General features: G+C 50.9%; 2 protein-coding genes across 5 annotated transcripts; both read left to right on the forward strand.

The window, feature by feature from the left end:
- Positions 1-63: 63 nt before the first annotated feature.
- GGA2 (golgi associated, gamma adaptin ear containing, ARF binding protein 2) lies at positions 64-10,878 on the forward strand. Of its 4 annotated transcripts, none has more exons than XM_063414549.1 (17): positions 64-215; positions 779-863; positions 1,671-1,746; positions 2,258-2,356; positions 3,246-3,369; positions 3,849-3,952; positions 4,365-4,445; positions 4,812-4,949; positions 5,077-5,158; positions 6,106-6,219; positions 6,465-6,626; positions 6,852-6,907; positions 7,195-7,346; positions 8,139-8,308; positions 9,230-9,399; positions 9,719-9,829; positions 10,190-10,878. In XM_063414549.1, the coding sequence occupies exons 1-17, from the start codon at positions 116-118 to the stop codon at positions 10,298-10,300; spliced, it is 1,935 nt and encodes a 644-aa protein (XP_063270619.1). In that variant the 5' UTR covers positions 64-115; the 3' UTR covers positions 10,301-10,878. The 4 variants fall into 4 exon arrangements, with proteins under 4 accessions (XP_063270619.1, XP_063270620.1, XP_063270621.1 ...); XM_063414550.1 differs by having other exon boundaries at positions 6,468-6,626; XM_063414552.1 differs by having other exon boundaries at positions 102-215; positions 683-863.
- A 311-nt stretch (positions 10,879-11,189) lies between these two features.
- COG7 (component of oligomeric golgi complex 7) lies at positions 11,190-25,120 on the forward strand. The gene is made up of 17 exons (XM_063414144.1): positions 11,190-11,434; positions 12,100-12,248; positions 12,732-12,848; positions 12,998-13,166; positions 13,443-13,525; positions 14,283-14,405; positions 15,726-15,924; positions 17,948-18,075; positions 18,417-18,571; positions 19,774-19,890; positions 20,412-20,477; positions 21,161-21,347; positions 22,330-22,470; positions 22,901-22,984; positions 23,306-23,420; positions 24,352-24,495; positions 24,598-25,120. Exons 1-17 carry the CDS (start codon positions 11,269-11,271, stop codon positions 24,762-24,764), a joined length of 2,310 nt encoding a protein of 769 aa, XP_063270214.1. The 5' UTR covers positions 11,190-11,268; the 3' UTR covers positions 24,765-25,120.
- Positions 25,121-26,674: the final 1,554 nt, after the last annotated feature.

Consider the following 26,674-nt stretch of genomic DNA (forward strand, 5'->3'; position numbering starts at 1 on the left):
TTCCGTTCTCACCAATGCTCTGCGCGCCGGTGAGGGGAGGAGCTCTGGGGGTGCTGGCGGGTGTTGTGCTGAGCCCACGCCCACGAGGAGCACCCAGAGCACCCAGAGCAGGGCCATGGGCTGCCCGCGGGGCGCGGGGGCGGCGGGAGCTGCTTCCTGCCCGGGCGGAGGGACGGCGCCCATGGCTGGCACCGGGCAGCTGCAGCGCTGGCTCAGTGAGTGGGGCTGGGGCCTGGGCGTGGGGCTGCCGTGGCTGCTGGCTCTGCTGCTCTTCCAAACTGGCTGGGCTCTGGGGCAGCTTCACCTCCGTGGGGAAGGGCCCAATGCCCCCATGAACCCTTGTAGAGGGGTGTGGGGGGTGTTTTGCTGCATCTGTCCTTTTCCCCTTCTGTCCTGCCTGTCCTCAGCCCCCAAAGCTGGCTGAGCGACACACTGGGGAGTGGATAAAGCAAAAAAATATTTTCTTTCCTTAATTTAGCTGTGCAAAAGTGTAAACGAATTTTGCAGTAGACCCGGGAGAGCTGCCTGTAAATGGTTTTTAAGTTTGTCCTGCTAAAAGCAACATCTGCTACTGTCAGGCCATGCTTGACTTTAAGTGTGTGCTTGGGACTATATTTTTAGGCAGATTTTAGTAACAGCTGTTTCCTGCTCGTCCTGGATCTCCCTTTTCTGCTACAAAAAGCTCTGGAGCAGCGAGGTCTGCGCTGCTTCCTGCTCTGAGCACTTGCTCGCACTGAGGCTGGGCTTTCCTTCTCTCCTGTTTTTGTCCCTCTGTAAGATGAGGCCACTGACCCGAGTGTTTCTGAGGAAAACTGGGAATGCATCCAGCGGTTCTGCGACCAGGTGAACGCTGACATGGAGGGGTAAGGCAGACACAGCTCTTTGTGTTCACCCAGGCTGCGTCTGGCTCTGAGCTTCCCTCATGGCTCTCGGGGCCTGGGGAGCTGAGGGGGAACTGAGGGGGCTCTCTGGGCTCTGCTGCTCCCAGGGGTGGAAATGAGTTGGAAATACGAGTGGAAATAGGTGTATGCTCATGTGATAGAGGGTGATGTCTGGGAATGGGCTCTCACATCAATTGCTGGAGCCCACCAGGCAGCAGGTCTTGCTGCCATGCCCTTGGTCTGGATTCCTGCTGTGGGGTCCTGCAGGGAAGCTCCGAGGGAGCTCAGCCTCAGCTTTTCCTTCCAGACAGGTGGAGGAGCTCTACTGAGATTTCCTCACCTTCCAGCCATCAGTCTGGGCTCTGTGGGAAGTAGCAGGAACTAATTAAGTAAACAACCTGTCAAACCTTAGTGATCATCTTTGTGTTTAGAGCAGACTGAGTTCAGGGCTCATAGTCTGGCACCCAGGAGCTGGCACAGGCTGCCCTGGCTGTCACTGAAGCTCCTGCAGCTGCAGAGAGCCAGCTCCTGTGGTGCCAGCCCAGGGACATCCCCAGCCTGTCCCTGCTGCTCCCTCCCAAAGGACAGCCCTGGGCACGGCTGGAGGGCAGTGCTGGGGGCACCCGGTCACCCCCTGTGTGTGTGCACGTGTCCCTGGCCAGCACTGTGCCCAAAGGGTGTCTGTCCTGCTGTGGGTCCAGCAGCTGCTCTCCTGTGCAGACCAAGCCCAGCAGCATTTGTTTTTCCTGGGAACTTGTGCATGGTGTGAGTTGCTTTGCTCTTCCCCAGCCCGTTGTTTGCGCTGAGGCTGCTGGCACACAAAATCCAGTCCCCTCAGGAGGGAGAAGCTCTCCATGCTCTCACAGTGAGTATTTCCATCTGCACACAAAGCAGTCATTTGGAAAGAGTTTGGCAGGTAGAACTGCAGAGCAGTCAGGATAGCTCTCTCTTCCTTTTCTCTTAGATGCTGATGTCTTTCTCTTTCTCTTGGATGCCTCTCCCTTTTAACTTTCCCTTGCACAAGGAATACAGAAACCAGGGCACAGTGGAGGGAGTAACTGCTTCTGTTCCTCCCCTGTTGCTTTGCTGAGGTGTTTTGTGCAGCTCAGGCCGTGTGAGCTGTGTCCCACCACAGAGCAATAGCTCAGGAGTTGTTAGTGATGGGTAGAACAGAGCAGGTTGTTTTAAATGTGCTGCTTAGGAAGTTTGGATGGAGGAATAAAACACGTTCTTGCTGCATGACTTTGTCAGTATCTTGTGTTGATGAATGCAGTGTCAGAAAGTTCTTAGATTTAGTAATATAATAGATGAAGTTTTTGAAAGCTCCCCAAGCCTTGTGTGTTCAGTTCCTGTTGGTAAAATTCTGTTTTCTGCAGGTGCTGGAGACTTGTGTGAACAACTGTGGTGACAGATTTCACAGTGAAATGGCAAAGTTCAGGTTTCTGAATGAGCTGATTAAAGTGCTTTCCCCCAAGGTAGGTGACAGTGGTTACAGGGTGTTTCAGGATAAGAAATGCAGTTTTATTAGAGGCAGAGGGATCTTCTGGCCATGCTCCTCTTCCTTAGAGTAGGCCTGGGCCTCTCTCAAACACCCTCTCAGCATTGCACCCACCAATTTCCCTTTCTGGTGACCCTGCACACATTTACCACTGGTACACGTTTCATTTTCCATTGCATCAGCCCAAGGGCAGAGCTGCAAAAAGCTGATTTCAGAGAAATGCTCAGCTGAAGAACAAAACTCCTTGTCTCAGTCTCAGGCTTGGTAACAGGATTTCAGTGAAACCACAGACTTTCAAGCATATATCACTGAAGACTATTCTGTTTACTGCTCTGAGAGGACAGGTATCATTTGAGGAGTTTGAAATGCCTGGTCTTGGGAAGGTTTGTGTTTTTTGTAATAAAAGGAGTGCTCATAGGCAATAATGAGAGAAATTTGAGAAAACACCCGGATGGTGATAAGAGACAGTAACTTTCATTTCTGGTTTTGTTCAGTTTTCCTGTGCCTGGGGCTGACTGATTGGTGTGATTGCATTGCAGCAGTTAATGGGAGTGTTTAAAGTCAAGCACAGAACTGTTTTCACTAAAATAACCTACTTTGGGTTTTGGATTCAATAAATAATCAGAGAAGTTTGAAGTGGTTTAATTTTGTTTTTTACAGGACATGTGTGTGATTCTCATACACTCCACAGCATTTCTTGTGTTTCCTGACCCCAGGATACACCGTTGACAGCACTGTGAATAAACTCACAGGAATCCATTTTATCCTCTGCACATAAACTCCTTGGGGCTGGATCACTGTGCCAGATCTGGCACCAATTCTGTGGGTTTGAGCTTTTTTGTCTTTCTTTACTGTCTTGTTTTCAGTACTATGGAATTTGGTCTTCAGAAAAAGTCAAGTTGAGGGTCACCGAAGTGATATTCAGTTGGACAGTCTGGTTTCCTCAGGAAGTCAAAATCCAGGATGCTTATCAGATGCTGAAGAAACAAGGTTCAGTTCTGTTATTTCAGTTTCCTTTTTAGCCTTCTGAGCCCATGGTTTCCCCCACAGATATCTGCCCCCTCAGCTTGTGACTCAGCTTTTTCATAACACATTGTGTGTGAGGAAAAGGGACAAAGGTCCCAGGCTGATTGGATTCTGAAGGATGCATGGAACTGTTTAAAGGGATTTTCCAAAGAACAGCCTTCCTGAGCCACAGCTCAGACCAGTCTGCAGGCCTCTGTTCACACTGTGTGCAGAGAAAAAGTACAGAACAGGCTCAGAAGTGATTTTTGCCCTGGAATACTTTCCCAGGATTATGAGAGATGAGTTCAAATGGATCCTGGCATGGATTTTTCATCCATTCCATTATATTTAGTAGTTCTCAGTGGTATTTTAATCCAGAAATCTCTGCAAAACCTCATGCACTGTTGAGCATCAAGGTTTCAGTAGCTTGGGCATCACTGAACAACTACTGTTACCTGTTGCAGGGATTGTAAAAGAAGATCCCAAACTGCCAGAAGATAAAATTTTACCTCCCCCTTCTCCAAGACCTCAGAATTCTATTTTTGACACAGATGAAGAGAAGTCCAAGGTAAACCTTAGAGTTTTCATGCCCAACCCTCTGTTTTGTACTGATGAGAAAAGAGGCTCAGTAATATTTTGGGAGCTTCTGCTGTTTCAGGCAGACTGTCTCGGAATAATGCTGATCCTTCCTGCAGAGAACTCTCTGAGGCTTTGTCAGAAATATTTCCTTAGTAAAAAGTGAAACTTTTTTACAGAAAAACATCCGTTTCCATGAAACCTTCCCACGGGAGGGCTTCTCCAGGTCTTACAGAGGTTCTGCAGAGCCAGAGTTCCTGATCCTGAACAACCAGTGAACGCAGGCAGCAGTGTAACCTGGATTAGATTACAGGACTACAGGACCATTCTGCAGCAGGGCTCTGTGGTGTGTGCACAGTGCCCAGAGGCTGCTGCTCACTGCTGCCCCATCTCTGCCCTGACAGCTCCTGGCCAAGCTCCTGAAGAGCAGCCACCCCGAGGACCTGCAGGCAGCCAACCGCCTGATCCAAAGCGTGGTTAAAGAGGTGGGAGCTCCCAGGAGAACCCAGGGAGGGTGGGAGGGAACTTGGCTATTCAGTTCTCTGCTTGCAGAGGGGATTTGGTTTAACGACACCCTGTGGTTGTTTTGAGTGTGCCATTCTGTGTGGCAGAAGCCAACAGCTCCCAGTTCAAATTTTGCAGTTGCACTCGTGCCTGTGGTGAGATGTGTTCCATACGCCACAGCACAGGGCCAGGGTGCCCTGATGGGGGCATGTTCTCACCTGGGCTGCTTAGGGCCTTCTCTACCTGCAGTAAAATGTTAATAGTGTGACCCCTGTGCTCCAGCCAGGTCCAGGCACTGGCTGTGTCAGCCAAGCCATCATCCACCTTTCTTTCATTTTTCATCCCAGGAACAGGAGAGGTCAGCTCAGGTGTCCCGAAGAGCGAGCACCATCAGTGAGGTTTCTGAGAATGTCAGGCGTATGGACGAGTTACTGCAGAACTGCAGGAGACATGAGTTATCCCCAGCTGACCAGGAGACCCTACAGGTAAATGCTCTTTTTCCTGCATAAATGCTCTTTTCCCTCCCTCTTCTGGAGGGAGCATGGCTTGCAGGTATTGCAGAGACAGTGTGAGTGTGGCTGTGTCCTGAGCAGTGGAACGTTTCCTCCCCAGGCTCTGTTCCAGCGCTGTGAGAAGCTCAGGCCGCTGCTCTTCCGCCTGGCCAGCGAGGCCGTGGCTGACGAGGAGGCTCTGGGTAAGAGCCAACCCTGTCCTTGTGCTTCTTGCAGCTGTGCCCTTCCCTGGGAGGGGTGCTCGGGTACCTGGCACCCTGATGGGCAAAGCTCTCCACTCTCACCGTGAAACCATGCCCAGGGGAAGTGGCATTTGGTCTCCTCTTGCTCATCTCTGAGGAAGCTGGTAATTTTTACTTGGAGCCCAAAGTTAAACAGGGAATCCCTTTCTTCAGCTAAGGTGGTTTTCTGAGTTTTTTTGAGTTCTGATGTTCAGAGAACTGAAGGCTTTTGAGGCCTTTTCTCTCCAGATATTGAAATTCTCCCTGTGTATAAACACAGAAAGAGGAATATATTTTGAATTTTTAGGTGTAATACCAAGGAAGGTGTCCTGGTTTCAGCTAGGTGGAGTTATCTTAATTAACTTAATTTAATCTCTCTTAAGAGAGATTCTGCTCTTATCTTAATTTGATAAGAGCAGAATCTTTGAATTCCACAATTGGCATTTCATTCCTGTCCATATGCCTTGAAAATCTGACTGAAGCAATGGTTGCTGAACAGACAAGGTTATCCTCTTCCTAAACATCCTAAACAGGAACCCTGAGAGCTCAACTGCACCTCACACCTTCCTTTCATGTACCCATGGGTGCCACGGCTCTTCTGCTGGGGAGTGCTGGATTATAGACTGAAGTGCACAGGGAAAACTTGTGGAGAAAAAGAAAATGCAGAAGAGATGGCAGGAATTAGGAATCCTTTAGAGATGGGATAAGATTTCAAAGTGATCTTGATAAATGAGAGAGAGGCCTGGAATCAGCAGCTGTGTGTGCAAAATGGGATGAAAGGCAGTGAGGAGCTGAGGGCAGCCTGCTCTGCTGCACTGTCCCTTCCTCACGGGCGTTTGGGCAGTGCTGTGGGGCTGACCTGACCTTCCCGCTGGACTCGAGTATTTTGTGTCTGCTCTGCTTTCCAGCTGAGGTCCTGCAGGCCAGTGACAAGCTCTCCCGGGCACTGGGGCAGTACAGGCAGGCTGTGGCCAGCCAGGAGAGCGAGGATGGAGCAGGCTCAGCTGCCAGCTCTGCACCAGGTGAGAAGCACCCACAGCTCTGCCCTGCACGCCAGGTGGGAGCGGGGTTTGGGAGGGAAATGCTTCTCAGAGAACAAACATGGAGAAAGTGTGTAACACACAAAAATATTATGGAACCATCGTTTTCTCTTGCATGTAGTTGACAGAAAATATTCCCGAAGTCCTTCACCTTCCAGGCACAGCTGTCCCCGCGGATGTGCCGCTGCTTCGCGCAGGTTCCTCTCTAGCTCTGTCTGTTCCCCCAGCAGGCCGAGCAGCCCCAGGGCGCATCAAGAGCTACACCCTGATGGACTTCTCCGAGCTGGAGGCCCAGAGCCCCCCAGAGCCCTGTGCAGACACCCCCTGGGCCTCCCGCCACAGCAGCACAGCCTCCACCTGCCTGCTCGAGGAGGAGCTGCAGTCCCTAGGTCTGTAAGGTGCCCTTCAGTGTCACCCTTGGTACTGGGGTTTGTGGTGTTTAATGAAGAGAGGAGAGCTTTGACTTCAGTGTCAGTCCCAAGAGAAAGCAGAGCCTTCCAGATGGAAGTTTTCCGGGATGCAGTGTCTTTGGAGGTGTTAGACAGCAAAGGAAGAACCTGTGGAAAGCCCCTGTTTTCTGTAAATTATCTGTGGCATTTTGGTGTCTTTCTTAGGCCTCAGCAACTCCCCTGTCATACAGAAACCACCACCTGATTTTGGCCTAGCAGAGGTGAGTGATGCTCAGATACTTTGCAGTCCATAAGATCTAAAGGACAAAAATCAGAGATGATTCCTGGCCTGCCTTTCCCTGGCAGCCTTTTTGGTGCAGAACTCTGTTCTGAAGGGAAACTGGCATCCTTGTGCTCTCAGTTAATCTCTCAGGTGCAGTTTGCAACCAAATGACTCGTGTATTTCTACTTTAGGTAGTGGTGTTTGATAAACAGGCTTCTTTTCAGCACAACAGGTTTATCTTTGCTGATATTATACAGCATGAACCTGAAGGGCCTTCTTTTCCAGCCTGCTGTACACAATGGATTTAGGGAAGGTGTAAGTGCTGTTCAGACCCTGGGAGAACAGGAGAGCTGGGAAGATAGCTGTGCAGGGAAGAGTGAATTCCAGAGCCTGGATGAGCATCTCTCTCCACTATCCAGGACCAAGACATTCTCTTTGTAAGTAACTCTTCATAATAGAGTCAGATTTTGGGGCTGAGGAATTCTTTTACAGCAGGGAGATTTAGGAAAACCTTTCAGCCACCCCTGGTTAGTGATGGCAAGTGATCCATGCACACACTGGCTCCTCCTGCACTTGTGCACCTGCTAATTGCAGTCTGTGTAATTGCACACCAGGACCTTGCAAGGGTCAGAATTTGGGGAGACAAATCCCATTGGTTGATAACAAGGTGATGCTGAGCTAAAGGAATAAAAACCTTACAGTCAGGCCTTTTTATAATAACCTGTTACTCAAACAGTGCTTTCCTCAGCTTTCTCCAGACTGTGACAAGGTAGTTTGCAGGCATTCAGTGGAAGCTTGGAACAGTTCACAAATCAAATTAATCTCCACAGATCTTCAGAGCAGGAGATTTTATCCAGTCTACCGTAATACAGGAAATTTTACTGAAGATCTCCAGCTTCCTGTGATGTCTTTGAGCTGGAATTTACATTAATCTGCCTGACTAGGGCTCCAGAGAAGCTGTGCACAGGGACAGCAGCCTTCCAAAGCCCTAAACCTAAGTTTTACCATAGTAACAGAACCAAAATCTGCCTTAATGAATTTTGAAACAGCAAGATCTTCCACAGATCATAGAGTTTTTGAATTCCTCAAGGACTCAGAGTGTAAGTCTGTAGTTTCTTTCTACCTAAAAGGGATGAGGGATTGGGAATACAGACAGACATAGCAGAAGACAGTAAATTCCCTGTAGTATCCTCACTGAATGCAAGCTTTCTGCATGCTTTTCTTTCCAGGGATTTATCACCAATGAAATTGCCCTTTCCGGATCTTCCAGATAACTCAGTGGCAGATCCTCCACTCCTCAGTCCAGGCTGTGAGCTGAAGCCTGCTGCCTCTTTGCATCCAGCTTCCTTTGATGCTTCTCTAGAAAACCTTTTTGTGCCTCTAATTTCAGTTACACCAAGTAAGTGCAATTCTGTGCCCCAGCTCAGCTTACTAGAGCTCTTCCATGAGTTTTGCAGGACAGGAAGCCACAGTAGCTTCATGCTGTGTGGGTTGGCTGGAGATAAGTAACTACTGTTCTGTGATGGGCTTAATGTACCTGAGAGTTTGAGAAGGTGCTAGGGATCATAGCATGACAATGTCCTTGTCCTCCCTAGGCATTACTCAGGAGCTTCCTGCCCTGGCTGATCTTTGTAATGTGCTTCTAAACTCTGTTCTTTGCACCTTCAGTCAAACTTCAAATAGTTGTTCCACTAAAAGTCCTAAAAGACACTTTTGAGTGGGAGTTGCCCCACTTCCTAAAGCAGAGCTCTTCATTCCACCTCAGCTTTTTGGTTTCACACTGTGTGGCCCAGCTCTGCAGCTCCTCCCCAGAGCATTTCCTGGGTATGTGTCACCCTGGGGTCTCAGCCCGGGCCACAGAGCCTTGGCTCACACTGCTGCTGGAAGAGGACAGGTGCACAGACACCCTGATCTGCCTTCAGTCTCAAGTGAAGGTCTTAGCAGATTTTGGAAGGGCTGGATGGTGATAGTTAGGTGTGAATTTGCCAGGCGTGGATGGTAAGGAGCCAAATCTTGTGTGGGCTAAGAAAGGCACTTGGCTTTTCCCACTGAATCTCGGTTGGATCCACACCTGACTTCTCCAAGGACTGGTGAAACCTGTGCTGCTAAATCCCAAATGCAGACATTCAGATTCCTGTCTCTGCCTTCGAGGCAGATGTAAATCAGGGGCTGTGTGCCATTTGGTCTGTGAGTTTGCCAAAGGAAGTGAAAGTTTGTCTGCATTTTCCTTTTTGCTATTCCTTATCCCATCTTTCCTGTTCGCCCTCAGGTGGGAGAGGAATGCAGGCTTTGATTCTGATTCTCGATTTGTCTCTGGCAGGCGCTCTCTGTCCCCTCACTGTGTATGACAGGGATGGTTTCAAGGCCATGCTCCACCTCTGCAGAGAGCCGGCTCCCGGCCGGCCAGACGTGCTGGTGATGGTTCTGTCCATGCTGAGCACCTCAGCACACCCCGTTAAGGACATCGTGTTCCAGGCTGCAGTCCCGAAGGTGAGAGGCCTGTCACAAAGCAGCAGAGATGCTCAGAAATGTCCTGAGGAGAACGTTCACCATCTCTTACTGTTTGCCTTGCTCATGGGAAATTGTGTGGCTCCCTGTCTCTGCACGGAGAGCCTGTTGTGCAGTAATGCCTGTGGCCTCAGTGCCTGTTTCATGTATCCATGGCCTTGCTATGGCCAGAGAGAGCTCCAGAGCTGCTGCTTCAGCCCCCTGGGTAGGGCTCTTACTCTAACCAGCTCCACGGCTTACTGATGCTCACAGCCTTTTCCCAGCATGGACTAAACCATGTTTCTTTTGTTTTCTCTTTCAGACCATGCAAATAAAGTTACAGCCAGCCTCTGGTTCTGAGCTGCCAGCCTTCAACCCTCTCCTCCCGCCCACAGTGGTGTCCCAGGTGCTGCTGCTCGCCAACCCACACAAGGTGCTGCTGCTGGGCATGGGAACCCCCCTGGCTGTTTGTGTGAAAGATGGGGAGACCTTAACAACGGGGAGATGCAGTGGAGAGACAGGGCAGTCTGGACTGTGCTGGAAGATTTTTTTCTGCTCAAAGAAAGATGTTTTTTCTGCACAGCTACCGTCGGAAGGACCATGGTGGGCAGTTGCTGCAGGGGCCTGCACATTTCTGGACTATCTGCACACAGAGACAGTTCCAGACACTCACTGTGCAGGTGTTGGCAGCTGATGGAACACAAGGGCACCCAAGGCACAAGGGATGGGTGGCAGATCTGTGTCCAGGAGTTTATAGTGATGGTGTTCTCCTCTCTCTTCCTTTCTCTGCCAGGATCCCATCCGACTGAGGTACAGACTGACGTTCACGCAGGGCGTGCAGCCCTTCAGTGAGGTGGGAGAGGTGACCGGCTTTCCAGAGGCAGAGCTCTGGGGCAGGAGCTGAAGCCCAGCGGGCTCGGACACTGCCACGCTGCCTCAGCCACAGCTGGACCGGGGACCAGCAGTGTGTCCAGCACTCTGTACGGGCACCTTTTCTGGGGATGTGCCACCTCTTGCTCCTTCCTGCGCCCGGCAGGAGGATGTGGACTGGCCGCTTCTGCCACAGCCTTCCCCTGTAGCCGAGCCTGCTTCACAGGGGCCTGCTGGAGAGCCCCGCAGCTTCTGCCATGCACACCCTTCCTGCTGCTCGCTGGGCCACTGCCCCTTTGCTTTTTGCATTAAAACAAAAAGTGAATCAACACCAGCGTCCAGCCCCCGTGCCAGCCTGTCCAGGGACCCGCCCGGGCCCGTTTCCCGCAGTCTGTGCCAGGCGCAGCGGGGCGGGGGGCGCCGGGACCGGGAGCGGTGGGAGGGAGCGGAGCCGTGCCCGGGCCGGGCACCGCCGGGGGCCGCGGGGAGCGACCGGCCCAGCCCCGAGGGCCGCGGGGACAGTGCCCAGGGCGGAGACCGCCCCGGGACAGCCCCGGGACCGCCCCGGTGCCGCCCCGGCACCGCCCGGGACCGCTCCGGCACCGCCCCGGGACCGCCCCGGGACCGCCCCGGCACCGCCCCGGGACCGCCCCGGGACCGCCCCGGCACCGCCCCGGCACCGCCCCGGTGCCTCCCCGGTACCGCCCGAGACCGCCCCGGTGCCGCCCCGGGACCGCCCCGGACCGCCCCGGCACCGCCCCGAGACCTCCTGGGACCGCCCCGGCACCGCCCCGAGACCTCCTGGGACCGCTCCGGCACCGCCCCGAGACCTCCCGGCACCGCCCCGGGACCGCCCCGGTGCCGCCCCGGGACCGCCCCGGTGCCGCCCCGGGACCGCCCCGGGACCGCCCCGGTGCCGCCGAGCGTTTCCGGGTGCGCGGCGGGGCCGGGCCGGAGCCGCTGGGGCTGTCCCCGGCTGTCCCCCCGCTGTCCCCCGCCGCGATGGACTTTTCGCGGTTCCTGTCGGACGAGTTCGAGGTGAAGGGCTGGGTGAACGCGGCGTTCCGCGCCGTGCAGCAGGAGGCCCCGGGCAAGGTGGACGCGCACGCCGCCACGCTGGTGATGAAGCTGCAGCTCTTCATCCAGGAGGTCAACAACGCCGTGGAAGGTGCGGGGATGGGTCGGGCCGGGGTTTGCGGCCCGGTTCGGCTCTGCCCGTGCCCTCCTGCCATCCGTGTGTCCCTCCTGCATCTTCCCGAGGCGCGGCGGGCGCTCCGTGCCGCCACCCGGGCCACGCTGGCGATCCCGGCCCGGCCGGCCTTGCCCGGCACTGAGCGATCCTCGCACCCAGCTCGGTTTCTCTTTCTCTGTGTAGTTATTCACCAACACACCTGCGTTTAATGCTGGGGAACAGCAGCTCCTGCCAGCGCTGGGTTAGACAGGATAACAGGGCAAATCTCTTCTCCAGAGGGGTTGCCCAGCCCTGGCACAGGTTGCCCAGGGCAGTGTTGGGTCCCTGGAAGGATTAAATAGCCCTGTGGATGCAGCAGTTGGGGACATGAGTTAGGGGTGTCCTTGGTGATCTTCCCGGGGGAACAGGACTGGACTGTTGGGACAGTTGGACTCGATGGTCTCAGAGGGCTTTTTTATACCCGAATGATCCCATAATAAAATACATACTTAAAGTTTAAAGATACATCTGAAGATTTGTTGTTTGATGTTTTGCTTTGTTGTCTAATGGTGGTTTTTCAAGTAAAGACTAGATAAGATTATTGAGAGACCACCTGTCCCTGCGAGGGCTCACCCCCTCGCTGGCTGCTCTGTGCTCTGCAGAAACAAGCCACCAGGCTCTCCAGAACATGCCCAGAGTCCTCCGCGAAGTGGAAGTCTTGAAACAGGAGGCAACATTCCTGAAGGAGCAGATGATCCTCGTTAAAGAGGATATAAAGAAGTTCGAAGAAGACACAGCTCAGTCCATGCAGGTCAGTTCTTGTCTTAGTGTTTATCTGCAACTTGTGAAATTCTAAAGGTTCCTGGGTTGTTAATATGAAATAATCTCATGAACTTATGACAGACAAAACCACTTCTTTTGACATTAATAGTGGGAAGGTGGTGTGACACAGAGCTGTGCAGTCTGCATGTCCTGAGGAGCAGCTGCTCAGGTGTGGGTTCAGGGCTGGTACCTGCCTGGGGACACTGTTTCTGCCTTGGGTGCAGAGCGTTTTCAGGCAAAGTGGATACTAAAAGAACAGACCAGAATTCAAACTAACCTAAACTTACCGAAGTAGTTTGACTTTGAAAGATGGTTTTACATCTGCAGTTCCTTCAAACCATTCCATTTTCTTGTAATAATATGATCTTTTCACACCTTTTTGTTTTTAAAATTGAAGCAGAAGATAACTCCCAAGGATCTGTGACAGTCATTTTTTGTTTCAGTGGGGAACATAATGTTGTTTTTCCTTCAGGTCCTGGTAGAGATTGACCGAGTGAAGTCCAGGATGCAGTTAGCTGCAGAGTCTCTTCAGGAAGCAGACAAATGGAGCACACTGAGTGCAGATATTGAAGAGACTCTTAAAACACAGGTAAATACTGAATTATTTGGTCTTTGTGCCTCCAGCTTTTCAGGGGACTGTGTTTTAAGGTCGGATTTTGAAGTGCCTGTGAGACACGTCCCTGCTGCTGGTGCAGTCTGAGGTCACCCTTGGTGACAGGCTGCCTTTCCCTGCTGCAGGACGTGTCCCTGATCTCAGCCAAGCTGACCAGCATGCAGAGCAGCCTGGCCATGCTGGTGGACACGCCGGATTACTCAGAGAAGTGTGTGCACCTGGAGGCTCTGAAGAACCGGCTGGAGGCCATGGCCAGCCCTCAGATTGTTGCTGCTTTTAACTCCCAGTCTGTAGGTCAGTAGCTCCTGGTGTCATTTACTGTCAGCACAGAGTTTATTGTCTTTAAAACAGTGTTTGGGTGGAGAGAGTTGGTCTCCTGAAGGCTCCTGATACTGGGGCCTGAGCTTCTCCTGGTGGAGCAGATGCTCTGCAACGTTTTGGGCTCTGCAGCTGCTTGCAGGCCAGTGCTGCTTTGATTTTCCTACACTTTGGGGTACCTGTGGCCACTGCAGGAAACAAGATTACAGGGTTTGAGGCTGATCCTGATGCCTGTTGTTTTGTTTTGTTTAGATCAGGCAAAAATGTTTGTTAAAGTCTTCACTGAAATTGATCGGATGCCCCAGCTTCTTGCGTATTATTACAAGTGTCACAAGGTAAGAGTTTTGGTAAGAATGAGGAATGAAACATTGAGGAATGAAAGTGGGCATTCTTGCTGGGCTCTGACTGCAGAGGGAGCTGCTGCCACACGGATCTCAGCTGTGCTGTGCTGGGGGATGTTCCTCCCTGGATCTCCTTCCTCGGCTTCTCTTGCTGGCTCTGACAGCTTTGGTTACTCCCGGTGCTGCAGGGGTAATTCTCCGTTAGGTCCCTGTGTCCCTTCCTGCAGCAGACACAGGATATGTGTGTTCTGCTTGAATTCTCTGTGCCTCATGGGTTTGCTTTGCTTTCTCTGGATGTGGCTATGTCAGCAGTAACTATATTACTGCAGCTTGCCAGCTGCTGACTTCTGTAAACTCTTTTCAGGTGAGATTAAAAGTTGGAATTCCAGACAGTTCTGTAGCCATAACCTGAGCTTCGGATTTCTCACATGACTGTGACTTTTGAGGATTAAGTTCAAGGCTGGGGCTTGCCAAGTATTTCAACTATTATGTGGGGGTATCAGTTGCAATCTCATTTTATGAGTAAAATACCAATGTTAATTAAATCTTTGAATCGCTACGAAGCCTCAAGCTTCCTACTGCAAGTCTTTTCCTTCTGTGGTGCTGAATTATACATTATGCTGAAACGTAGAGAGGGGAGCAAGGGTGAGCCTCCTATTTTGGCAGAAGTGCTGTGGTGGGGAGCGTGGGGTTGGCCCCACAAAAGCGAGACCTGTGGCGTTTCCTTCTCAGGCAGTTCTGTCCCCCTCAGGTGCAGCTGGTGGCCGTGTGGCAGGAGCTGTGCCAGAGAGACTCGAGCCTGACCCGCCAGCTGAGCGAGCTGTACGACACCCTGCTGGGGACCTGGCACGCCCAGCTGCAGTGGGCAGCACAGGTGCAGTGACAGGAGGGGACAGGGCTGGGCACCTCTGAGTTCTCACAGAGCTCTGAAGAGCTCGTGGCTGCTCGCCCTGAGTCACACTCTGGGTCTGATGGGTGCAGGATGGGATGTGCAGCCCTCTTACTGTTCCTTGTCCAGACAGGGTTTGAGCTCTGGCGTTTCACCAGCAGCAAGGTTGCTGTGTTATTGACATTAAAGCTGCTCTATCGCTTTCATCTGTATCTTAAGTTAAAACTAATTTGTTGCTGTTATAAATGTGTTCTGTTGCAAGACATTTGAAATGCCTGAATTGCTTTATCACTTGGCCTGGAGGAAGCCCTCAAGGTCACGCTGGACTGATGCGTGTTGCTCTGTGTAAGATCTCTGAGGGCTTCTGCTGTCACCCCTCGGAGTCTGTGTGCTCGTTTTCCCTGCCAAGAGTAATGTAGGATCAAAAAAAGATTTTGTCCTTTGGTGAAATGAAGAAATAAGTTCATATTGTTGGAGAGTTTTTCATCCATGAAGGGTAAGAGATTCTTATCTTCATGTCACAAAGCCAGTGTCAGTGCAAGGCCTGTGTTGCAGAGGAGCTCAGTGTTTCCTTGAAATGTATTTTTTCTGCCTAATGATTCGATGTGACTTACAGGTCAGATGTCAGGTTACATTTTAGCAGATACTCTTTGAACTGGGGATTGTGAGAAATGGCACGTGGGGCACAGCTCATGTCATTCAATCTCCTGTGTTGCTTCTGCTTTCTGAAAAACTCTTGGACCTTTTTGATGGTAAACCTAGTTTTCAAAGCAAATGAGCAGAACAGCTGATGAAAAAGTCACAGTGAAGGCTGTAAAGTTTTATGCTAGTGGAGTGGCTGATTCTCAGCTGATTACAGGCTTTCTAGCCTTTCCGCTACTGACTTCTGCCTATCTGACCAGTAATTTGGCTTGTGATATAGTCCTATTTCTTCATATTGTACTGATTCATGTTGTTTCCCAACACACCTGTGTAAACTGAGTGCTCTGTTTCAAATGCCCTCTTCTGCCAGGTGTTTTTTGAATCACTGTAGTGCCTGTGTTCTCCTGAATTCAGTTTTTGACCTGTGCCTGTTTTCTAGTTTCTTGGTGGCTGTAGTCACAGCACAACAGTAAATATGCACTGCCCTAGACCTGCAGTCAGGCTGTCCTGTGTGCTAAGCCAGCGTGGCTCTTGCAGCCTTAGCAGACTGTTCTGGGTTTTCCAGCCCCGTGAGGTGTTTCAGGTTTGGAGCTGCCTGCTGCTCTGTGCTGTGTGTTCCTCTCAGGTGCTGTGCTTTTGCCAGTAGCTGTTGTGCCGCTGCAGGTTTTCAGGAACCCCCATGAAGTCGTGACTGTGCTGTTGATTCAAACGCTGGGAGCTCTGGTGCCTTCCATCCCCGTGTGTCTCAGCACTGCCATGGAGAGGACGGGCCAGGACACCAAGCTGACCACGCTGCTGGAGCTCCACGATGCCACTGGCCACTTTGCCAAGGGGCTGGAGGTAGCCATGCTGCCAAACCTGAGTAAGGCTCTGGCATTAATTCTGTCCTTCTGTGCTGTCCCCTGTGTAAAGCCCCACTGGGATTCTGTTTCAGGTGGAGGGAGGGATTATCTGTTCCAAGCAATGCCCAGTTCCACGGCACTTGCACCTTTGTGTCCGTGTGTGTATTTTACACCAGAGCTGTTGACACAACACTGAGTTTCCTGAAGCAGCCCTGTCCTGAGCACGCTGGCTCTGCAGGGTAAATAGCATTTAGCACTTCTCCTTTTATGAGCTTTTCTGTTTCTTCTGTCTCCCAGACAAGGAAATGTCTCCAGGGAGGCAGTGAGACCCATTGTGAGAGATCACAAAGCAGAAAAGTTGAGGAGTTTCCTGGAATTGTCACACCTCACTAAACAAGAGAAAGCTTGCTTGAAGTCTGCATCCATTGGATGCTTGTATTTGATTTTGTAGTTTTTCTGTTGCTACTGGCCCAGGGTTTAATCAAGTGACAATGCCCAGTGTTTTTTCTGAACTGTTGGTAGTTTTTTCCCAGAAGCATCCTCAGTGTTTGTTTCCAAGTTTGCCCTGTGCTTTCCCCTCTCTGGGACGTTTGTCATTTTGGTCATGATTGCTGAGTAATTCCCACAAACCACACAGCAGTGAGGTGCTGTGCTTGCACAAGTTTACGCCTGACTGGAGCTGCTGGCTATTTATAGACCCTTATGAATTTGGTGGGGCTGCTTCAAAGGCTGGCTATGGGAAAATCCAAAATTAAAGCTAATGGAGCATTCTTGATGCTGTGCTTCCTGTGTTTGGTTCCTCATAACATTGTCTTGAGCTGTTTAAACCCAGATTCTTTCTTGATCCTGTAAATTATGATTGCTGGGCAATGTCAGGGAGTGTGACTGTATCTGTTGTCTGTCTGGTTGCATACATGTCAGTCATTTTTTAGCTTAATTTATGGCTCATTATATAAATTATTAAAAAAAGGCTTGGAAAAATAATGCCAGATCCTAGAAGATGGTAGAATAGGAAGACCACTGTTGAACTGTTACCTGAGTGTGTTAAAAAAAACCCAAAGCCTTTATTTCCATCTCTTTTAGTGTAGGGTAAGATGTTTGAGAAAAGAAATATCTCAAGAATGGAAAGGCCAGGTGACTCAGCTGAGGAGAGTCAAACCAGTTCCTGCTTGTGTATGTGAGGGGAGGGCTTGGCTGTGATTCACGGGATAATTCAGTTTGAAAGGGACCTTAGAGGATGATCTGGTCCAGTCTGCTGCTCCAAGCAGGATCTGCGGTGAGGTCAGACCCTGGTGCTTGGGGTACTGTTCAGGCTGGTCTCGAAAATGTCCAAGCACAGAGACAGTGCTGGCTTTGGCCAGACTGCTCCATTGCTTTCCTGTCCTCAGGGTGTGAAAGTCTTTTCTGATATCCAGGATTCAAAGTAATTTCGGTTTGCTGCAGGTTTGAGTTTGGCAGGGCTTTGTGAGAGCAGCTGGTGTCCAGTTCTGATTTGAGCAATAATCACTCAGCCCTGCTTTGTGTTTGGGTTGGCAGCTCCCTGCTCAGGCATGGCACTGAGAGCCTGAGTCTGTGCTTCACGCTCAGCTCTGGTTGATGAACACTGGCACAGCAGTGCTGAGTGAATTGAATTAGTGTCAATTATTTGAAGTGTGAACTAGGCTTCCTGATAAATGAGGATTGCCCCTGTTTGATGCCGTGGGAGTGATGTGTTTCACTTCTCAGATGGTTTTAGTTCTTCTGCTGTAGGTTGGAGTGTTTGATAGGTTTTTGTCACCCAGGCTGTTTTGGGTCAGTGAGTGTTAATTTTCCTGAGGCACTTGTTGAGGTAGAACATCTTGGTTTTAGGAAGCAGGTAGAGATAATAATCTTGTTTCTAAAAAAATAAAAAAAACAATCTGTGTAGTTGAGATTGAAGCTGTTGGGCAGCATTCCAAGCCTGTGCAGGCAGCATGCTCTAGTGAAAGAACTGCATGTAGCTTGAAATGAGGCTTTTAGTAGCATATTCTTCTCTTTGTAGACTAAACATCTGATTCTTTGTAGAGGAGCAGAACCTGGTGAAAGTGATGGAGCTGGTGGAAGTGGTGTATGCTCCATACAAGCCCTATCAACTCGAGTATGGAGACCTAGAAGAAGAGAATCTCCTCATCCAGATCAGTGCAGTGCCCTTGGTAATGTCTCACTCTTTGTGGGGAGGCTGGAGCTTCCACTAAACACGGGGGTCTTTGTCATAGTTACTGCTCTCGTTGCCCCTCTCCTTTTTGGTTATATTTCCTTTTATTTGTAGTTCTGCTGCTGGCAGAACTGTTTTTCCTGGAGGTGAACACAGGGTTTGGAAGCCTGGCTGTTGTTTCAGTCCAAGGGCAGGAGGGTGGAAGCACCAGCATGGTTCTGCCTTAGGAGTGTGACAAGAGTGGAAGCTACCAGAGAGCACTGTGTCACACCAGGTGTGTTTTCTGCATTGCCTGGAAGAAGAGCCAGGCTCAGCTTTGTTGTTGCTGTTGTTATTTAGGAGCATTGGGAAGTGATTGATTGTGTCCAGGAACTGAACCACTCAGTCAACAAACTCTTCATTCTGGCGGCCGGAGCCATCGACAACTGCGTCAAGCTCACGGATGGCCTGGGGGTGTGTGGGCTGCTGAAGGCCCTGAAGGCCCTGTTCTCAAAGTAAGGAGCCTTTAGCTACTGCTCTATTTATCTTGAGCAGGTAGTGAGTGTGCACTTTATGGCCAAAGACTTCGTAGTTTATGGAAAATGGCTGAGAGCAGAAAGTGTCTCTGACTGTGCCATGAATCATCAGTGTCCCTCTTGCTGCTTCATTTGAGCACAGGTTGTTTTCTGGAGGAAAAATGGAAGATTTTATGGCTAAATCAAAGGCTTGCCAGCTGTTTTCTATTCTGGTTGGGCAGAGTTTTCATTTTTAGTAAACACTTTTGAAGGAGAAAATGCTTCCCAAAACAAAATAAGGCAAATTAGGCTGATTAAAGTAGATTTCAGTGGGGAAATAAGTCTGGAGGTTGAACTTGATCATCTTGGAAGTCTTTTCCAACCTTATTGATTCAATGAATACACAGTCACAATATCACAGAAAAGTGACCTCACGTTCAGGATCTGCCTGTAAGTGTGAGATACCCCACAGAGTGAGGTTCACTCTTAGTTCCTAAAGTATCACCTTCCTATTCCTATACTGATTTACTCCTTATTCTTTCACAATACTGAAAGAGCTGCTCACAAGATATGAATCAGGTATTGCTGTCCTTTGGGAAGGGGGAAGAGAAAAGCACAAGTCTCTGATCTCACCTTCTTTATAGGCAATTACAGAGCAATGTACCTTCCTCCAGCTTATGGGCATTATTAAAAAGAAAATGGGGGTGTGTAGAAAACAGAATGTTCTTCTTTTTATCCGTGTTCTCATCTGGCAAGTAGCTGAGAAAACAAATTCATGAGATTGTTGTCACCATGTTCCTGGAGTAAGGGCCAAGTGATGTTGGAGTAGCAGGAGCCATATAACCTTTTCCTGCTCTTTCCTAGGAGATGGTCAGTGTAGTGGTAACTAAAACATCTTACTCCTTCCTTCTCATGGGCAGGGAGAGCTCCTGGTGATCCACAGGCAGCAAACTGAGGCAGCCACACAGCATCTCTCACACTCCTTCTGGTCTAGGCTTGAGTGGGCTGTGGCTGATCAGTTCTTCACACCCTCCTGTTTGGAGTGGAACCAGAGTGTCTCTTCTGTACTCTGTTTAGTATCTCTGGTTCTTGTTTGGCCCTTGCAAAGGACTGACTGAGAAAATCACAGGACCTGTCTTTGTGCTGCTCTCCAGCCTGTTCTCTTATGCTGGTGCTTCTCCCTGCTCCTTTTCTCACTGCAGGTATACATCTGACTTCACAAACACACTGCAGTCTATACGAAAGAAATGTAAACTGGATGAAGTCCTGGCAGATTCCCTGTTCCAGGAGGACTGGACTGCATTCCAGAACTCTGTCCGGTAAAGGGTTTGGGGTTTTGTGTCTGGGTCAGAGCTGATTTTTGTTTCAAAGCTAACAGGGAACTACTTGGGGTCAGTTTGCACAAGTTCTGAGTGCAGAATGCAGGGCTGAGCTCCCTGTGCTGCAGGGCTGCTGGAGCACCAGTGTCAGCCATGGGTTTCAGGTTGCTCCTGGCTTGGGGAGGGCTGTGGGCTCCCCACCCTGCCCGGAGCAAGGTGACATCTCATATCACTTGTAATATTAGCAGCTCTGAGAATTTTTCCCAGTGACACTGAGCTGGCCTTCCCCATGATGACAAGAAGGAGCATGTGGATGAGGCCACTGGGCAAAAAAAAAAAATCAGTGTTATCAAATGGATGCAGAGTTAATCACCAGATTGACTCTTGACACATATGTGGGCTGTGGTTTGGTTTTGGTATTTCATAATTACTTGGCATGGATCAGAGGTGGGTTCTCTGAGGGGGGGCTGGCATTATCTGCCTCAAATCTCACAATGTGTTTTTATCTTGCTCTTTCCCAGGATAATTTCCATTTGTGGTGAACTCCTTCATCAGTGTGGAGACTTTGAGCAGCAGCTGGCCAACAGGTGAGCTCTGGTGACCTTAATTCATGAGCTGTCAATGTAGGAACCAAGCTGAAAGAAAACAAACCCCAGGGTGCCTTGGTTGCAGAGACCAGAGGGAAAGCCTCCACTGATTGCCCTTCCCCATGCTTTGACATGTCAGAGATGAGGCACAGACTGTTCCACTCAGTCATGTCCCCTGAGACAGTCCCAGGAATGCTTTTCCTTGGATACGTGGCTGGGCACCAATGGGCTGCCGGATGGGGGTCAGGAAGGAATTTTCCACCAGATGGAATTGGCAGGATCCTCACCCTTGTGACACGGGGCATGAATCACGTGCTGAAATGAGTGTAGGTGTGCCCTGCCTGATGGGTTCCCTGTAACCTGAGGAGTGTAGGCACAGGCAGGACGTAGGTCTTGCTAGTCCTTGTTGTAAGCACTGCACTGCTCAGCCTGTGGTTCCTGGGAATGCTCGTTGTGACTGGAGAAGAGCCTGGCCTGCAGGGCTCAGTGGGGCCCCAGTGCCCTCGTGTTCCCAGAGCACAAACCCCTCAGTGGATGAGAGCATTGGCTGCAAATGGAGTCTCCATCAGGGAATGCTCTCCCTTGAAGTCACTCAGGGGGGGTGCTGGTCCTTGGGCCAGCATGAGGACAGGACTGCTGAGTCCAGAGGATTCTGCTGGTGACTTTTGTGTGCTTGTTTTCAGGATTTTGTCAACTGCTGGAAAGTATCTCTCGGACTCGTACAGCCCTTGCAGTTTTTCTGGCTTTCAGGACACCAGTTCTGCAGAAAAGAAGAGCTCCATAAAAAATCCCTGGCAGGAGTACAATTATCTCTTGAAGGAGAATCCATCCGAGTATGCCAGCCTTATGGAAACACTTTACACCCTGAAGGTAGCCCTGGTGCCTGGAGAGCCTGCCTCTATTACAGTCTGCTCTTGGGCCTGTATTGGGTAGATGACACCTGGATTCCCCTCCAGCTAATGACTTTTCATGCTGGGCTGCAGCCTTTCCTGGGGCTGTGTTCCACAGGGACACTGATACATAGATGAAATGGGACCCTGGGAGACAAACCCAGGAAGTCTGGACTCATTCCATCTCTCCCCAGATCCTGGCTCTGGTTTGTGAACATGCCCTTATCAGCTTTGGTGAGGGAGATTTTATCTCAGTGAGCATTGGGAAGGTTGTGTTGGAGCCATCTCAAATTCTGGAGGCCACACACTGCCTTCTGAGGCTTTCTCTGCCACTTAGGCTCTGCTGCCCTGTCCAGTCTGAAACAGAATTCTGCAGGACCATTCATGCATGGATCTGTGAACAGGGTAGAATGACTTTAGTTATCTTCTTGTGGATCTGAGTTATGTTTGCCATCATTGGTCACATGGAGTAGTGAATTCAAGGTTATGAGTTCTATTTCCTCAAAATGTTGTGATTTCTTTTGTACTTGGTTTACCTGCAACTTTTGTGGTTCCACCTTCAGTGTCATGTGTTTGTCTTTAAACCTTGACTAAACTGTCCAGTTCCACAGGTGCTCTTCAGGTAGAATTTAATTCCATGCAGGGCATCAGTTGTGCCCTTTGAGCAAAAGGCAGCTTTGCCTTCTTCTCTGCAAGTTTCTCAGTTTGCAGCATGTGCCAGAGCCTGGGGAGGCTGGAATGTGATCCGGATTCCTTGTCCTGCAGTTCAGGGAGCAGTGGCACTTTCTGTCTTGAATCACTACTTGGAATAGGTCATTCCAAAGGAGACAGGCTGTGCCATCACAGAGGAAAGCTCTGCTGCTCGAGGAGGGCCTCATAAAACCTCTGCAGGCATGTTAACACAGCCCCTCTGTGGCCACTTCAGTGGCTCGTGCATGTGAGTGTTTTTCTGTGTGTGTCAGGACAAAGGCACCAGTAACCACAACCTGCTGTCGTCGTCGCGGGCGGCGCTGGCACGCCTGAACCAGCTGTCCCATCACCTGGCCTTCGACTCCGTGTTCCTGCGCATCAAGCAGCAGCTGCTGCTGGTCCCCAGGATGGAGGTGGGCACGGGGGGCTCGGGCTGGGCACGGGGGCAGGGTTTCCCTGGGGGATCCCTGGGGTCAGCACTGCGTGTCTGTCTCTGCTCAGAGTGGTTCTCTCGGGTGCCGCACTTCTCTCACGAGCTGCAGACAGCAGAACAGTTTCCCTTCCCTCACCCACGGCCTTTGCAGCACAGGTGTTTGAAGGCTCTGGTGTGTGTTTGAGGTGTTGCTTTTCTGACCCATGGCAGCATGTTTCCCACAGGGAGCTGGGTAGAAAAAGGGTGGGTGTTTTGGGCCTGAGGGATAACATGGTAAACAGTTTTCTCACCATCTGTGTTCTGCCTCCTAGAATCCCTTGGGTAGTCACAGTTCGTGTTGTTGGGTCACCCCTTTCTCAAATACTGACAGGGTTCATGCTCTGATTTGTCCTGCACTTTCTGCCTTGCAGGGCTGGAGTTCTGGTGGCATTGGTGAGACCCTGACAGATGACCTGCCAAACTTCAGCCTGACCCCTCTGGAATATATCAGCAATGTAAGAGAGCTCAGCTGTCTTTCTGCTCTAGAAAACAAATTGCTGGGAACACTCCAGAGAGCAAAGATTTGCTTGGAGTAGCAGTTCTCTGTACAGGTCTTTCTTACCATGAGTGTTTCAGTGACTGTTTCTCTGACCTTGTGAAAAACTATTTCTTGTACCAAGTGTAATGATGCACAAGAGCCAATTTGTGGGTGAGTGAGTGGCTGTCAGGCTCAGCTCTCTGCTTTCAGGTGTATTTACTGTGGGTGACTTTTTCTCTAGTAAAAGGACTTGCCTCACATTTGTTCAGTGATTCAGCTTTTGGTGCTTTTATTCTAGATCGGGCAGTACATTATGTCACTTCCTCTGCACCTTGAGCCATTTGTCACTCAAGAGGATTCTGCTTTGGAACTGGCATTACATGCTGGAAAACTGCCTTACCCCCCAGAGCAAGGTAGGGTGGGACCAAAGGAGTGTCTAGGGAAAGCTTTCCCATCCTGACATTACACAGGTGGGATGTGTTATGGTGACAAAACTGTTGGAGATCCCTTTCCTATCACACTGTTTCTTCCAAGAATCCTTTGGTAAAACCCAGGAGGAACCTCTAAATGATGAGTAAAACTTTTTTTTGTTTCATTCAAACTGGAAGCTTTGGCTTGGTCCATGTGAGTTGGGTGTTCATGTAAACGATGGTTTGGGGTCTGAGGAGTTCTGTTGGGTTTTGGCTCCTGTTTGTGCTCCAGGGGGCTGGCCTGACCTGCTGTGTCACTAATCCTGCTGCAGGTAACAGCAGTAGGCACCTGATGCCTTTCCCTGCAGGTTGGCAGTGTACCTGGTGTGCTGGGCTGAGTCTCTCTGTGCTGTTATTATTTCCACAGACAGTGAAGGAAGCATAGAGCTTGGTATTTACAGTCTTCGTGGAGCCTTCCAAAAATATGCTCTTTAGTTCAGGCTTTTGCATTACTATTATGTCACCATGAAGCATTTACATGTTGTAATGGCTCAATAATTTTCAAAACGCTAATGAACACAGAGTGCCCTTAGGGCTGGAAAAAACTCTTGTGAATCCTTGTCACTGCCGTGGTTTGCAAACTGCTTCTGGAAGAGGATCCTGTGGGAGGGGCCGGGCAGGGCCCTGTCCCAGCTGGTCACCCACCAGCTTTGGGAGTGACTTACCTGGAGAGTAACCCAGGGGAGTGTTTTGGGTCTGGAGCTCGTGTCAGTGGTGCACAGTACAGGGAGAGTACCTGACTGCTCTGATTACTCCAGAACCAGGGGATGGACTCTGACTACCCCGATGTCCTGTGGAGGGAGCAGCTCAGATGCTGTGAAGCAGTTAGGATTCTGTGTTGTACAAGCACAGCTAACGGGGACTGTCTGTGCAGGAGATGAGCTGCCCGAGCTGGACAACGTGGCTGACTACTGGCTGGGCTCCATCGCCAGGGCCACCATGCAGACGTACTGCGAGGTCATCCTGCAGATCCCCCAGCTCACAGCACACTCCACCAAGCAGCTGGCCACGGACATCGGTGAGCGGGCACGGGGCACGGGGCTGTCTGCAAGAGCAAGGCTGTCTTGCATTCCACAGTGTCTATTGCCAGTGAAATGCAAATTTTTCCCCCATTTTGCAGATTATCTGATAAATGTGATGGATGCCCTGGGCCTCCAGCCGTCGCGGGCGCTGCAGAACATTGTGACTCTGCTGAAGGCCAAGCCAGAGGAGTTCCGCCAGGCTGCCAAGAGCCTGCCCCGCCGGATGGCCGCTGGCATCGCAGCCATGAGGGGCCTGGAGGGTTAGCTGTGCCCTCCCTGCCTCAGGAGGGGCCTGGAGTGCCAGCTGTGCCCTCCCTGCCTCTGGCATCACTGCCAGGAGGGGTCTGGACTTGCAGCTGTGCCCTCCCTGCCTCTGGCATCGTGGCCATGAGGGGCCTGGACTTGCAGCTGTGCCCTCCCTGCCTCTGGAATCACTGCCAGGAGGGTCTTGGAGTGCCAGCTGTGCCCTTCTTGCCGCTGGCCCTCCCTGCCACTGGTCCCTGCACAAGGACTCACCTCCTCAGATTGGTTTTCATTTCTGCAAGGACACTGAAAAGATCTCTGGAGACTAGGGGAATTTATTTCAGACTAACTTTTAATAAATGTCTTTGTCTAGGAAAAGCTTATTCCATTTTTCCATCTTTAGAAATAAGGAAAGATGTCCTACAGCCAAATTTCCCAAAAACTCTGGATGACCCTGCGTAGGTTGAGCCTTAGTGTGCTCTCCTGGGAAACAATGGGGCAGGATACAGGGAGATGCCAAAACTGGAATCAGCTGAGTCCCAAGCACCTGCACTGCTGCTGCAGCTGGGAACCCTTTGCTCAGGCTCAGGCTGCTGTGGGACAGAGCTGGAGCCAAGCTCTGGAGACACTTCCCACTTTTATGAGATGTCAGATGTCTCCACAAGCCAGCTGTGACTGGAATGGTGAGCTGTCCCTGTCCTGCAGGGTACACTCTGTTCCCTTCACTCCTGCTGTGAGGAGGGTGAAGCTCACCAGCCATGCCTCTCCCACTCTTCCCCTGCCCCAGCACTGCTGGGGAGGGTTTTGGGGCTGTTCCTTGTCTGCTGCTGTTGACCTGGGCTGGCAGCCAGCTGGGGCTGAGGGCATGAGGGCAGGGTGAGCAGTCTGGGACCTGCTGCCCATCCCAGGGACCTGTTGTCTGGTGGTGAGAATGTGAGAGGAGATGCCCAGGTCCTTGCTCTCATCATTCCCCATGTTTTAAGCAATGTGCCCTATGTGTTGTGGTTTTTCACGGTTGAATACTTTGCCAAGGATGGCACTGCACACAGTGAGCATTGATTCAGGAGGGGAGGGTGCCAGGTCCTTGTTTCCACCCAGCTGTGATGTGGGACCAAGTGCCATCACTTTACAAGAGCTCTCCTGTGGGAAAGGAGGCTGTGCTTGTGCATTTGTGATGCCCAGAGACAGAAACGTTCCTTTCAGGAGAGAGCAAGTGAGGAGACAGGAGAAGTCCAGGACAGCTTGTGAAGGCTGGATTGCTCTGTCTTTACAAATGTTTTGCTGCCTGTCCTGTGCCCTGTTGCCACTCAGTGTTTAAGGGCTTGCTGAGCTCAGACTCTGCCTGGGTGAGGGGGTTCTGTACAGAGCTGTGTGTTTGTTGATCCTTCTCCTTTCAAAGGAGAACCAGCTGAGGGAGAAAGGGATGGGGCAGAGTGTGGACATGGTAAGGAGGTACTCCCTGAATCTGGATTCAGTGAATTTTGAACACAGGATTCCATTTTGTGTGGCAGAATCAGCCATGCTGGTGGCACCTCAGGTGTCAGATCATCCCCCAGTTCCTCTGTCCTGTGGCTGCTGGTCATCAGCAACTGGACCCACCTTTTCCACTGCCCCAAAGGGCTGGAGGGACCCTGGGCACGCTCTGCCCAACAGCACCCTGTGCTCAGGGAGCTTCCCATGCAGAAGGATCCTGGACCCCCCTCTCTGCAGCCCCACGCTGGGCACCGTGCCCAGGACGTCGTGTTCTGGTACGTGATTTAACCACACAATTGTGCCTCCTCTTGAACTTTTGCAAAAGTACTTCAGCAAGGCCAGTCCCAGTGGGTTGTGATGAGCTCCTGGGAAAGCTCCTGGGGCCCAGAACCAGCTGGGGACAGGTGACCTCACTGCCCCACTCAGCTCAGCCCCACAGAAACCACCCAAGGCCCCAGC

This window comes from Prinia subflava, chromosome 17 (genome assembly GCF_021018805.1).
Source record: "Prinia subflava isolate CZ2003 ecotype Zambia chromosome 17, Cam_Psub_1.2, whole genome shotgun sequence".
Taxonomy (NCBI): Eukaryota; Metazoa; Chordata; class Aves; order Passeriformes; family Cisticolidae; genus Prinia; species Prinia subflava.